The 14,211-nt window shown below is 36.9% G+C and overlaps 1 protein-coding gene across 5 annotated transcripts in view; it reads right to left on the reverse strand.

The window, feature by feature from the left end:
* Positions 1 to 13,962, reverse strand: part of LDAH (lipid droplet associated hydrolase) — a 98,568-nt gene extending 84,606 nt beyond the window's left edge. For 3 of the 5 annotated variants that reach the window (XR_009534298.1, XM_060117442.1, XM_060117445.1), the window contains exons 1-4: positions 13,893 to 13,962; positions 12,628 to 13,204; positions 12,160 to 12,245; positions 195 to 350 (exon numbers count right to left, since the gene is read on the reverse strand). Coding sequence is in view for 4 of the 5 variants with exons in the window: in XM_060117442.1 (XP_059973425.1) it covers positions 195 to 350; positions 12,160 to 12,241 (238 nt within the window). In the remaining variant the exon portion in view is untranslated. Of the gene's footprint in view, positions 1 to 194; positions 351 to 11,660; positions 11,737 to 12,159; positions 12,246 to 12,627; positions 13,205 to 13,892 lie in introns of those variants that run through there. The other 2 variants (XM_060117443.1, XM_060117444.1) reach the window with 2 other exon arrangements.
* Positions 13,963 to 14,211: the final 249 nt, after the last annotated feature.

Below are 14,211 nucleotides of genomic sequence, written 5' to 3' on the forward strand. Positions count from 1 at the left end.
TAATATATATACTATTAATGCATAGATGACAAACAAAACATCCAGCCACTGAAGTATCAAGGGTGGTTGTTATCAATGGTTTGAGTGATTCTATTTCCTTCTATAAGGATTTTTATATTTATCAAATTCTCTTAAAATCAGAAATAGTTACAAGTATCTGTACACAGTCTTCTCATCCAGATTTTTAAACTTACCAGGAATAATGAAAATAAGCAGCTTAGGCCTGTTGGCAATTTGATCACTAATGAGGTCAGTCCAGGGCCCACATTTTAGAATCTGGGTTTCAATTCCACAACATAGAATGAATTCCTCGTGCACAGGAATTTCTTCCTTGATTTCTGAGTCCATTTCTAAATAAGGGGAGAAGAACAATATGAAGAGTCATTAAAATATAAAACTTTGAGCCAAAGACAATATTCGAGAATAAAAAAGACAAAATTCAATATACCTAGAAGGAAATGTCACAAAGAGATATGAGAGATATATGACTATTCAGCTATTCTAGATTACAGGATTGAAAAAAAAATTAAACCACAAGAGAAGAGAGAAAGAGGGGCATGTCTTTGGTGAAATTAAAGACTACAGAGGAGTGTGAATCAAAACAAAAATCCCACCACTCTCCTCTCCAGTCTAAATTGACAATATCCATGGCTAACTTCCACTTTCCCTCTGCTGGAATTCTTGTATAGCTATAAGCTCTACCAGTGAGAGAAGTCCCCCTACCTTCACCTGGTGAAGTCTGGTGAAAAAATACAGAGGCTATGGCTGCCCTTGTACTCTCTCAGATAGAACTGTAAAGAGGGACAGTGAACTCCTTGATGAGCTCTGAGTTTTTTCCTCTATTAATCCTCTCATCCCAAATTCTGTAAGTATATTTTTATACATTATTAAAGCATTACATTATTAAATTATGAAATGGATAGGTGGAAGAAAACAGAATATGAGATAACATCATTTACAATTTTCTGAATAATCAAGATATGTGCAAAAATGCAGTCCCAAATTATTTATATTACCCCTCCACCTCCGCATCTGCCTTCCCTGTGTCTATCAATATGACCATGTACCAAACTTTCATTGTTTTTCCTAGCCTCCTCGTCAACTATCCTCCTTTCATTCAGAGCCCTCTAGAGTCTAGATTATAAGTACCCTTAAAGCTTTTTCTCCTCTTACCACTTTATGCCAAGCTTGTACTCTGGTCTATCTTGTCCCTGCATTTCCTCAGTGTCTTCATGCTTTTCTGCTCCTATACCTTTGCTAGTGGTTTTACTCTGCCACCACTTCTGGAATGCTTTCCCCCTTGTGCAACTTATCAATTTATTGCCTCCAAATTCATCCTTCATTGCCTTCTCTGGAAAAATGGATCTGGGTCTTTTAAATATTCTTCCTCTGCCAACTGATATGATGTTAACCTTGAAGAGTGTGCTGGAAGAGAGACTGCAGGAAGAAGGATTCCTCCCCTGGTTTCAATGTACCCTCTCAGAAGATTTCTGGAGCACTTGTCCCCTCACCCCCGTGCTCAGGCTGTGAGGTCTCTCTAGAGCAGTGACTTCCAACCAGAGAAAATTTTGCTCCCAGAAGACATATGGCAATAAATAAAAATAGTTTTCAATGTCACAACTTGGTATCAGGGGAGGTGTTACTACCAGCATCTAGTGAGTAGAGGCCAGGGATGCTGCTAAGCATCCTACCCTGCACAGGACAGTGCCCACAACAAAGAATCACTAGCCCAAAAGGTCAATAGTGCCGAGGTTGGAAAAATATCTGGAATGAAAAATTTTCACTTAAAAAGTGGGGGCTCCTTTCAAAATTATATTAAAAATATACTGACTGACTAAATAAATAAAAGTATCATCTCACCTTTTCTTGTGGATTTTTAGTTCACTTATAAACGTCACTGTAGCCCAATCTTTGAAACTATCACAAAATACAGTACATTTATAAAGGTCTTATGACATTTGTAAAGTGTTAGAAACAATATTAGATTTAACTGTTATACACGGTATTAAATTAGAGCGCTGACAGAGAGAACACTGGCTAAATTTAAGATTTGCACCACAAGAGAATCCAAAGTTATTAACTGTATTCAACTCATAAATACTTAACTTCAAAGTAAATGACCTCTTAGGAGTTTGATTAGCCACAAACTTAATGAGAATGCAAGTAGATATGAAACTTAAACAGTCTATGAAAATTAGAAAACAAAAAAGTAACAACTCTAAAACACTTCAAGTAAAATACAACTGAGAAACACTGAGTTAATGTATGTATTTGTAAAGCATCTTTTTATTTTACTTCACTCTTATGTTTCTGAATCTCACACAGCCAAAGAAAAAAAGTAAAGAAAAACTTTACTTTCTTCCTTACCTAAGAACCCAAGATAATTCAATGCTGCCAACAATGGGCAGGTTAAGACAGGACAATGTGTTCTAATATATATTATTAAAGGCTGATGGCCGTGCCTTCAGCTGCCACCTACAAGCAATTTTAATGATCAGTTTTGATAAGCAGCAAGACTTAGCCTGGATAAAAACCATGTGTACAGTGTAGATATAATCTGTACAACTTAGGCAATCCTTACTCAGCTAAGCATAGGTGTTCATCTGCTTATATTAATGGGTTTCTAACTTTATTTAGTAAAAGAGTTTTTTTCCAATTAAATCTTATACAAACCTAGACAATACACAAAACTGAAAAGCAGCATTTGATCACTACAAATGAGTCCCTCACTCAGCTTTAGCATCCAAGTAATGTCTGCATTTTATTCTGGCTACTCAAAATTCTACTTTATCCATCATGTAAGAACTGCACATGATAAAAAAATTTTTTTTAAACTCACTGCAATGTCCAGGTAGTCTTCAATGAAACTACATTACATTTGAAAAAGAGATAGTAAGATACTTTCCTTTCAAAGTTAAAGCACAAACAAAATCTAAAAATAACTTGTATTATTTATCATGTATATAAGGCAGATAAGAAGCTGCTGAAACTTCTTCAAATGAGAAAAATTTCATATATATTATTATCAAATATAAGTTGTGACCTGTGTTATTGTCCCATAGTTACACAAAGCAGAGCATACACTCTGCATGTATCTGCACTTTGACTGGCAATTAATTAGTGGTACTCCTGGGCATAGTACTAAACCTACTTGTAAAGTATTTAGTGACTAGACAAGTGCGGATCAAATTTTTAAAGGCCCAGGGAAGAGATACAAAATTTGTAATTGTTATCAAAATACAATATAAGAAGTACAAATACATACAAAATTGGCAGCGGAAGCTTTATTCCAAGTTCTTTTTTTTTTTTTTTTTAATTAGGCTGGTAGCAAACTTTGACATGCTGGTGATCTCTGTAGTATATTAAATGTTTGGTATATAATAGAAGTGAGTCTAGGAGTTGTTTTAAGTTAGAGAGGCTTTTTTAGTTTAAAATGTAAATTAGGGCTTCCCTTGTGGCGCAGTGGTTGAGAGTCCGCCTGCCGATGCAGGAGACACGGGTTCGTGCCCCGGTCTGGGAATATCCCACATGCTGCGGAGCGGCTAGGCCCGTGAGCCATGGCCACTGAGCCTGCATGTCCGGAGCCTGTGCTCCGCAACGGGAGAGGCCACAGCAGTGAGAGGCCTGTGTACCGCAAAAAGAAAAAAAAAAAAGTACATTAAAATTAAGTTTGATCCTGAAGTGGGTAGGAAGGTGGGTGAAATAGGTGAAGGGGATTAAGAGGTACAAACTTCCAGTTATATAATAAATAAGTCACAGGGATGTAATATGCAGCATAAGAATTATGGTCAATAATATTGTAACAACATTGTATGGGGAGAGAAGTAAAAAGAGAAATAGACAAATCCACAATCATAGTGAAAGATTCTAACACACCTCTTAGAATGATAGAATGAGCACAGAAAAAAAATCAATAAAAATATATAAATTTTGATTGACATAATTAATATTTATGCTAACATAGTCAACATAACTGACATATATAGAACTCTATACCAAATAAGTGCAAAATGCATATCCTTTTCAAGTGTACATGGAACATTTACCAAAACTGACCATATACTTGGCCATACAGCAAGACTCAACAAGTTTCAAAGAACTGAAATAATATAGAGAATGTTCTCTAACCACAGTGGAATTAAGCCAAAAATAAATAACAAAAATAATAAGAAAATCTGCCAATTTTTGGAAATTAAGCAATATACTTCTAAATAACTGATGAGGGAAAGGAGAAGTCACAATGCAATTTAGAACTAAACAATAATGAAACAAATAATGAAAATATGATATATCAACATGTATAGGATACAGACAAAGGCATGAATGCAAGAAAATTTAAAGTCTTAAAATACTTTCTAAAATATTTTCTAAAATAGTAGGAAAAAAAGGCTGGAAATCAAGGATCTAACTATCTATCTTAAGGAGTTAGAAAAACTAAATGAATCCAAATAAATAAAATAGAAAAAGTAAAATAAGAAAAAAATAGAAATTAATGGGATAGGAAAAGAAAGTTTACATTTGAAAAGATTAACAAAGCCCAAAGTTTGCTCTTTGAAAAGACCTATAAATAAATAAACCCCTGAGAAGACACATCAAGAAAAAGGGCACAAATAACCAATATCAGAAGTGAAGAGAAGATATCACTCCAGATTGTATGGACATTAAAAGGATAATAAAAGAATATTATGAGGAGCTTTATGCCAATAAATTTGAGGTGGGAAAATTCTGAAACAAACACAAAAAGGCTAGAAACATCTTTATAGTCCTATATCCAGCAGACATTGAATTCATAACTCTTAGTCCAGATGAGAGTCAACACTTTAGGAAGAAATAATACCAATCTTACAGAGTTGGCCAGAGAACAGAAAAAGAGGGTCCATTTATCAACTCATTTTATGAGGCCAGTAAACCTTGGTATAATACCTAACAAGGGCTATAAGAAAGGAAACATATGGGACAACCTCTCTCAGAAAGATAGATGCAAAAACTCTATTCAAAATATTAGGAGACCAAGTTCAGTGATACATAAAGGGTTATACACGACAATCAAATTGTGAATAAATCAGAAATGCAAGGTTGTTTAAACATTCAAAATGTAATCAATGTAACACATTAGTAGAATAAAGGAGAAAGATATATAATCATCTCAATGAATATAGAAAATACACTTGATAAAATACAACACAGTCATGAAAAACTCTTAAAAAAGAATAGAGGGATTATCTTTTACAGAATCTAAGAATCTATAAAAAACCTACAGCAAAAACAACAACAACAACAAAACCTACAGCAGATATTTTACTAAGGGTGAAATACTAAAAGCACCTCTGAGTTTGACATCAAGACAAGAAAGTCTGCTGTCAACACTTCTATTCTACAGTGTACTTGAGGTCTCTGCCAATGTAATAAGACACAGAAGAGAAATAAATATATATAGATTGGATAGGAAGAAAGATAGCTGTCATTAGTCACAAACACCAAGATTATATACATTATATGGGTGTTCTAGTTATGCCTGTTGCATCATCCCAAAACTTGGTAGCTTAAAACAACCATTTAATTATACTCATGGATTCTGTGGGTCAGGAATTAAGAAAGGGCATAGCAAGAATAGCCTATCTCTAATCTGTAATATCTGGGGCCTTAGCTGAGGAGACTTTTTACTGTGGGTGGGGGGTGGGAAATGCACCATTATGTTTATTAGAAGTTGGATTTCAATGTGTGCTCTAGACAGATTACAGAATAAATACCCACACCTTGAGAAAAGGAAGTCCACAATTCATACAAAGTGCTCACTACAGAAAGTTGCTGTGTCAAAATCCAGGCAAGGACCACACTCCGGGCAGCCCCTCCTCTCCCACTGCCCTCAATGAAGGCTGTACTATGGTTTTTAATGTTATTATTTCTTTTATTTATCTTTATTATTATTAATATTATTATTTGCTTCTCCTGTGGTCACTGGTGGGTGTGATATGTTCACTGGGGGCAAGAGTCTTCTGGAAGTGAGAGTCCTCTGGAAGTATCTTTATTCACATGTCTGATGACTGATGCTGCTTTCAGATAGGTTGCTGGCCAGGAATATCTATACATGTCCACTCTGTATGGTCTCTCCACATGGACTATTTTGGGCTTGTTCAGAGCATGAGAACTGGGTTCCAAGAGCAACTGTCTCAAGAGGAACAGACTGAAACTGCATCACCTTTTAAGACCTCGTCTCAGAAGTCACACAGCATTACTTCCATATTAACCACAAGCTCACCAATATGCAAGGGGAGCAAAATGGACCTCTCTAAATAAGGGAAGTATCATATCATATGAATAGCATGTGGTATGGGAGTTATTGTTGTGGCCAACTTTGGAAAACACAATCTGTCAAAATAGGTTCAACAAAGATTTTAGTTCTGCAGACCCTTTCAAATTATATTATTAAGAAGATTGTGAAAGACAGAAAAAACACAAGATTTCACTAGAGTTTGGAAGCTATCAAAATAACTTAAGCAAGAAATAAGGGCAAGAATGGGAAAGGAGTGAATGAGAGACTAAAGTCTTGGTAATAATTCTGTAAGGGAATCCAGGGAAGGGAAAGTGACAAAGATGACTTGGATTCTGATGCTAAAGATGAGGGGAATGGAAACACTACGATCCTATCATCAACAAGCAGTACCATTACTTTTAATTCTTGTAGTCTTTGGGTATAAAATATCTCACTCTTTAATTTGTATTTCGCTGACTACTAGTATATTTGAACATCTTTTCATGTTTGCTGGCCTTCTGGACTTTCTTTTCTGTGAACTGTCTATTCATATCCTTTGCCTGACTTCCAAGTGGGTTATTTATCATTTTCTTATTGGTTTGTGAGACAACTTTGTATATTGCTGATATTAACCCTTCTCTGGACTCCTAAATTTAACATATAGCTTCCTAGATGTTTATTTTAATTTTTATTATTCTAGTTTTTACATTTTAACTTTTAAGCCATCTATATAAGAATTCAATTTTGTTTTTCTTACAATAGAGAGCTACTTGTGATAATCCTATTTAATTAAAAAATCATCTTTTCCCCACTTTTTCATATATTAAATTTTCATACTTACTGGGAAATAATTCTTAATCACAGTGCTATAATGTCAATGAATCTGGCAACTGGGTCCATGATTAATTTTTAATTATTTGGTAAGGGTAGAAATCGAACCAATAAAACCAAGAATCAACATTACCTAAATCTCAAGTATGGCCAGTGAAAGTTACCTGTTGTACTTAAAATCGTTAGTGTTATTCAAGGGAAAAAGGGGGAAAGGAGGGAGCTTTCTGAATCTGCAACTGTATCACAAAACTCCTTTAAAAGTTTTAGTAAGCAAATGTAAATTTTTCATTTCATTTTTGCTTCTTGGTTTCTTTTTTCTAGAATTCCAAAATTCCCACTCCACCTGCTAGTGGGATACTACAATTTGCCATTTACCAAGGCCTAAATTTCCTTCTTCATTTCCTTCCCCACTTCCCTTTTATTAGGTTTCTAATAAGAAATTGCCTGAAACAAGGAGAGAAAAATTACATGTGTTCACTTTTCTTCTGCTAATTAAAGCAATAATTCTGCTGAGAAGATTAAAATCTTGAGTAAGATGATTAGTTTATATGCACAAATAATCCACAGCTATCATTAATTTTGCTCAGAAATTACATGGATATTCAAAGTAATTCTCCTTAAATGATAAAATACTTTATAAAAGTAAGAACCAAATGTAATTATAGAATTGAAAAGTATAATACATTTTTAAAAACTTGGTGGATAGGTTCACTAGTAGAGTTAAATTGACAGAACAGGATCAGTGAACTTGAAGACACATCAATAGAATTTACTAAATCTAAACAAGACGAAAACAGACTTTTAAAAAAATGAGCAGGATCTCAGGAACTGGTAGGAAAATAACAAATGGCCCAACGTTTGTATAACCAGAGTCCCAGGGAAACAGAAGAAAGAGTATGGGGCTGAAAAATGTTATTAAAAAATAATTGATAAAAACCTCTTTAATTTGGCAAAACACATAAAACCCACAGATCAAGAAGCTGAGTTAACCCCAAATAGGATAAAACCAAAGAAATACAATACAAAGCACATCATAGTCAAACTTCAGAAAACTAAAAACAAAGAAAAAAATCTAAAAAGCAGCCAGAGAGAAATGACATATTACCTACAGGGGAACAATAATTTGAATGTCAGCAGATTTCTCTTCAGAAACCAAGGAGGCTAGGAAGAAGTGGCAAACGTTTTTCAAGTGCTGAAGTAAAGTAACTCTTAACCCCAAATTCCTTATCAGAAAAAACTATCCTTACTATCCATCAAGAATGAAGGAGAAATAAAGATATTCTCAAATGAAGAAAAACTAAAGGAATTTGTCACTAACATATCTACCTCTCAAGTAAGGTCTCTTAAAGGAAGTTCTCCAAACAGAAAGGAATAAGTGAATAAGGTTTAACTTCAGATAAAAAAAGAACAATGGAATAGGTAAAAGCAGTGGTAAATATAATGGATTATATTTCTCGTCATTAGCTTCTTCAATAATATTTCATGGTTGAAGCAAAAGTTTAATGTGGTATTGAGTGTATGTAGAGGAAATCTGATAATTATATTTAAAAAATGGAAAGGGTAAAAGGATGTAAATGTAAGTGAGGTTTCTACACTTCACTTAAGGTAGTAAAATGTCAATACAAAAGTAGGCTGTGTGATGTTATGTATATATACTGTCATACCTAGGGCAACCATGAAAAAAAGAAGTATACTAAGAGATATACTCAAGAATGTAAATAAGTCAAATAAAATTCTAAAAAGCATTTAAGTAACCTACAAGGAGGCAAGAAAAGAGAAACAGAAAAATGTTAACAGAGGAAACCAACAACAACAATAAATAATAAAATGGCTGAATTAAGCCCTAACATATCATTGATTATTTTAAATACAAATGGTCTAATTATACTGGTTAAAAGGCAGAGATTGGTAGAATGAATTTAAAAAGAAACATGACCTAACTACATGTTGCCTAAAAGAAACTCACTTCAAACATAATGACATTGGTAGGTTGCAAATAAAAGAATGGGAAAAGATATATCATGCTAATATTATTTTTTTAAAAAAGCAACAATGGCTATGCAACTATCAGATAAAGTAGACTTTAAAGCAAAGAAAATTACTGAACAAGGAGGGACATTTCATAATGATAAGATTAATCCACCAAGAAGACATCCTAAATATATATGCACTGAACAACAGACATTCAAAATACATAAAGCAAATACCAATACAGCTAAACAGAGAAACAGAAAATTCCACAATTATAGTTGGAAAATTTTAGCAATGGAAACAACTACTAGACAGATAATCAAAAACATATGGAAGAGCCTAACAATACCATCAACCAACAGGATATAATTGACATGCAATTGACATCCAACAACAGCAGAATACGCATTCTTTTCAAGTGCCCATGGAACATTCACCAAGATACACCTCATCATGAGCCATAAAACAAATGTAAATTTAAAAGAACTAAAATCATACAGCTTATGTTTCTGACCATTATGGAATAAACCTAGAAATCAGTAACAGAAAAGACAACAGGTAAATCTCCAAATACATGGAAACCAAAGAGCACACTTATAAATAATCCACGGGTCAAACAGGAAGTTGCAAAAGAAATTTTAAGAATACATAGAACTCAATGAAAATGAAAAGACAATACACCAAAATTTGTGAGATGCAACAAAAGCAATGCTGAGAGGGAAATTTATAGCACTATATGCTAGCATTAGAAACAAGAAAAGGTCTCAAATTAATAATCAAGAAACTAGAAAAAAGAATAGCAGAATAAACCTAAAGCAAGCAGAAGAAAATGGAGCAAAAATCAATAAAATTGAAAACAGAAAAATTAAAGTGCTAGTTCTTTGAAAAAGATCAATAAAATCAATAAACCACCACTGAAAAAGAGAGAAGATGCAAATTACTAACATCAGGAATGAAACAGGGGTTATCACTAAAGACCCGACAGAATACTATTGCCCTGATACCAAAACTGGACAAAGACAGTACAAAAAAAGAAAACTACACGGGAATTTCCTGGCGGTCCAGTGGTTAGGACTTGGCTCTTTCACTGCCTGTGCCTGGTTCAATCCCTGGTCCCTGGTCAGGGAACTAAGATCCCACAAGCCATGTGGTGTGGCAAAAAAAAAAAAAAAAAAAAACAAACCAAAGAAACAAACCAAGAAGAAACCCCAAAACAAAACTACACACCAATACCTCTCATATCTACACCTTAACAAAATATTAACAAATATAATCTAGCAATGTATTAGAAGAATTACGTGGGATCTATTCCATGTATATTCAACATTCAAAAATCAATCAGTGTAGTCCACCATATCAAGATGCTAAAGAAAAAACATATGATCACATGAATTAACTAAATGCACACCTTATGACACAACAATTGTAGTATTGGGCATTTTTCCTAGAGAAATGAAAACATATTCACAGAAAAACCTTCAAGCAAAGATTCACAGCAGTTCTATGTGTAACAGCCCATAACTGGATACTACGCAAATGTCCTTCAACAAGTGAATGGTAAAACCAACAGTGGTACAACCATACCACAGATTACTCAGCGATAAAAAGGAACAAACTATTGACACACTCAACAACTTGGATGGATCTTAAAGGAATTATGCAACCTGTCTCGTGTAGAAAAATAAAAAAACCCCAAGGGTGACAGTTTACAGTAAGGCCTATGTGTGGATGAAAAGCAGCATTAGCACTAGGTGTCTGCTGCAAAGAACTTCAAGAGAGCTGTGGAAGTCAGTGTACGGGTCATTCTTTAAGAGTTGATGTTTACTAAGTGCTTATTACACGTAAAGCACGGTTCCAAGTGTTGTATGAATGATCTCAGTTAATAAAATAATCTTATCAAGTGGCTACTAATGTACCCCATTTTATACATGAGAAAAAGTGAGACAGACTATTTCTGAAAAATACCATGATGCATGGCACTCGGTAGAGGCAACAAAAGCCGCAATTGTTTCCCCAAAATGCTGCACTCCAAATTCAAGGGAGCAAGCGCCGTTTTGACCTTGGCGCCACGGAGAAATATTACAGCAGGTAGAGTGAACCTCAAACAACTGGTTAGGGGAGTGTCAAGTTCAGAAATTGGTGCAAGAGTCAGTTCTCAAGGAAACCTGGTGTAACAAATTTGGGAGAGGCGTGGGGGAGGAAGCTGATCCTGATGAGAAACTCGATTCCAAACCAAAAGAGCCCGTTAATGGACAAGGTTGGAAACTGACAGCCAGGGAGGGAAGAGAGTGGAAGAGGAATTCTAGTCACTTCTTCCCTGCCAGTCGCCCAACGTCCTGGACCTTACCCCCCAGAGGGGCCGCCATAAGACTCTCCACAGGCGGGCTACAGTTAGCAGTACAAATGATACATTCCCGCTGGGCAAGCAGCCAAAGGGGCTCCCGGCCAAAGTGGCCCCGAACCCCCGAGCGGTCTCAGCCGTCTGGCTAAGGACAGCACGGGCTCTGCGAGGAGCCATAGAGAGTAAGGGTTCCAGCTCCCGCGTGCCTGCCCGGCCGTCCTTTCTCCTACAAAGTCACCCCGAGCGTGGGAGGCAGGTCCTCACCTGTCACACTAGAAGGCAGCTGGCTCTACCGTGGCCGTCTTGGTTAGGCGTCACTGGACCGGAAGTCCCGGCTCCCTTTGACGTCACAGCGCCGCGCCGCGCCGCGCGCCGCTCCCGAGAATTGGTGCCCTTAGGACGTGGGGTGTGGCGGGGTTTGGGAGATTCTTGACCTTGGGTTGGGCCCTGTGGCCCAGATCCAGCGAGACCGCTGGGAAGCTGTCGCTATGCTGGAACTTTCTCTTCCCTTTCATATGAATTTCATCCGCCTCTTATTTTAGTCATCCTTGAGACACTTCAGCTTCCCGTTCTCCAGTTCTCCCCCATGCCCATGTTTCCCTTCCTGCGTTACTGGTTGCATCTCTTCCCTTCCTTTCCCCACATTCACAGAGAAGTTGGTTCTCAGTTGCCCTGTTTATTAGCATTAATATGCCCAGCCTCTGCTACTCGGCCCTTTAGCAAAATGCTGAAAATGCCTATTCCAGAGGTATTTCGAGCTTACCACATCCAAACTCCATGAAGACAAAAGTCATATTCATCTTGCGAACTGTTGGCATCCTCAGCACGTAATAGGTGAGTGGCATATATCTGTTCAAAAATGCAATAGAGAAAACAAAGTAGTTTTATAGCCAGGGGTAGAAGCAGACAAGTAGACTGGCAAATCAGTAATCTCCCCCACACATAGAGAAGACTTGATCCTTTTTCATTCAACATCTCAGTGATAGGCACCACCTTCCAACCAGTTGTTGGAAGTTGACTGGTACCTCTTCATTACCTTCCCTGCTTTCACTTTACTTCCTAAATATAATAGTTAACCCAATGAGTTTAGAAGATGCCACTCACTGTGCTAAGAGCTTCTCATGAATCAACTCATTTTTAATCCTCACAGCAACCCCAATGAAGTCAGTATTAACGTGTGACCATAGAGTCTGGAAACATAGACAAATACACAAAATAAGTGAATGCTTACACTGCAGTGACATTACATGGTATGTTCAAGGTGTTGTCCCTCGTTACTAATGCACAGCTCAATGTGTGCAAAATTCCGATGAGTGTGGTTCAAATGCAGCAGTTCTTTCAGTTCTTGCATATGCATTTATGGTGCATTGCTCAAGTGATTTGTGTCTCTGATTTCATTAAATAAGGCTGTGCCAGAAAAGTTAACCAAAGGGGTTCCATTTTTTAAAATCTATCTTTCCAGACCTTTGGCCAGTCTGTGTTATTATCCCCATATTATTTGCTGTTCAAATAGTTTCTACTTTCTACCTTCTAGGCACTTATTAGGATTGCACTTCCCTTATAGTTCAAGGGTGGGGAGTGGAGGAAGGTAGGGACCAAGGGGATGTGAGTAATTCTGGCCAATGAGTTGTGAGGAGAATGCTGTGTCACTTCCAGCTGAGCAGTTGATTTCTTGTGTGAGATGCTCCAAAACTTTGCTTTTTCCTTTGGTGAGGTGATGGCAACATTTGAATGATGTCTGTCCCAAGAGCCTGTGTCCTTCAGTAGCTGCTGCTACATAAAGCCTCTTGACCATCCTGTAATGAATACTTTAGAGAAAGAAAGAAACCTCTGTTGTTACTTTTGGTGTTCTTACAATGTAGCCTGTCCTAATTGATACACAGGGACAGCCACACAGAGAGGATCTTTTTTCGCATGCTCTTGATTTTAATTCTAAATACTCAGGGGAGACTTTCTGATTGCCTCATCTTGGATCTGGTTGTCAGCAATTGTCCAATCATCAGTAACAAGCACTAGGGGTCATACTGTACCTTGTAGACAGGGACCTTCTACAGTTAAGGGGATTTTAGTGAGCAGGCAAACATTCCACAAAGGTGTCTACTACAAGCAGACATGGCTATAAAATTTGACCATTGTATACTGATTTAAAAACAATAAATGAAATTGAAACAGTTTCACCTTTTATAAGAAGTTTAGATTCCCATTACTCGTTCAGTGTTTATTGACTACCTATTACATTCCAAACACCCTTCCAGGCACAGAGGACGCAAAGGCAACCCAGAGAAAAAACACTTGCTCTCACCAAAGCCCAAAATAAACAAATTAAATACATTGACATATAGTGAAAGTGGAAGAGGAACTAAAAGGCAGGGTAAAAGAGAGTGAGGAGTGCATTCATTACCTACTGCTGCTTAACAAATTACCCCAAAACATAGCAGCTTAAAACATTTATTATCTCGCACAGTTTCTGAGGGTCAGGAATCCCGGAGAGCCTACCTGGAGCTCAAAGTCTTTGAGGTTTCAGCCAAGCTGGTTGGTCAGGGCTGCAGATATCTCGAAGCTCCACTGAGGCTGGAAAATCTAGCACTAAGCTCAGTCACATGATTGTTAGTCAGCCACTGTTCCTCACTGGCTGTTGGCCAGAGGCTGACCTACTCCAGGGGCATCTGGGGACTCATTATGAAAGCATTCAGGGGCTGACTCCACATTTCATTAATCTAGCAGTGTCCACAAAGAGATGCAGTGCAGGGTCTTCTGACTGTTTAACTTCATGGCTGCATGGCAAGGAATAATTTATGGAAAGAAAGCTTCAAAA

The sequence above is a fragment of the Mesoplodon densirostris genome, chromosome 14 (genome assembly GCF_025265405.1).
Source record: "Mesoplodon densirostris isolate mMesDen1 chromosome 14, mMesDen1 primary haplotype, whole genome shotgun sequence".
NCBI lineage: Eukaryota > Metazoa > Chordata > Mammalia > Artiodactyla > Ziphiidae > Mesoplodon > Mesoplodon densirostris.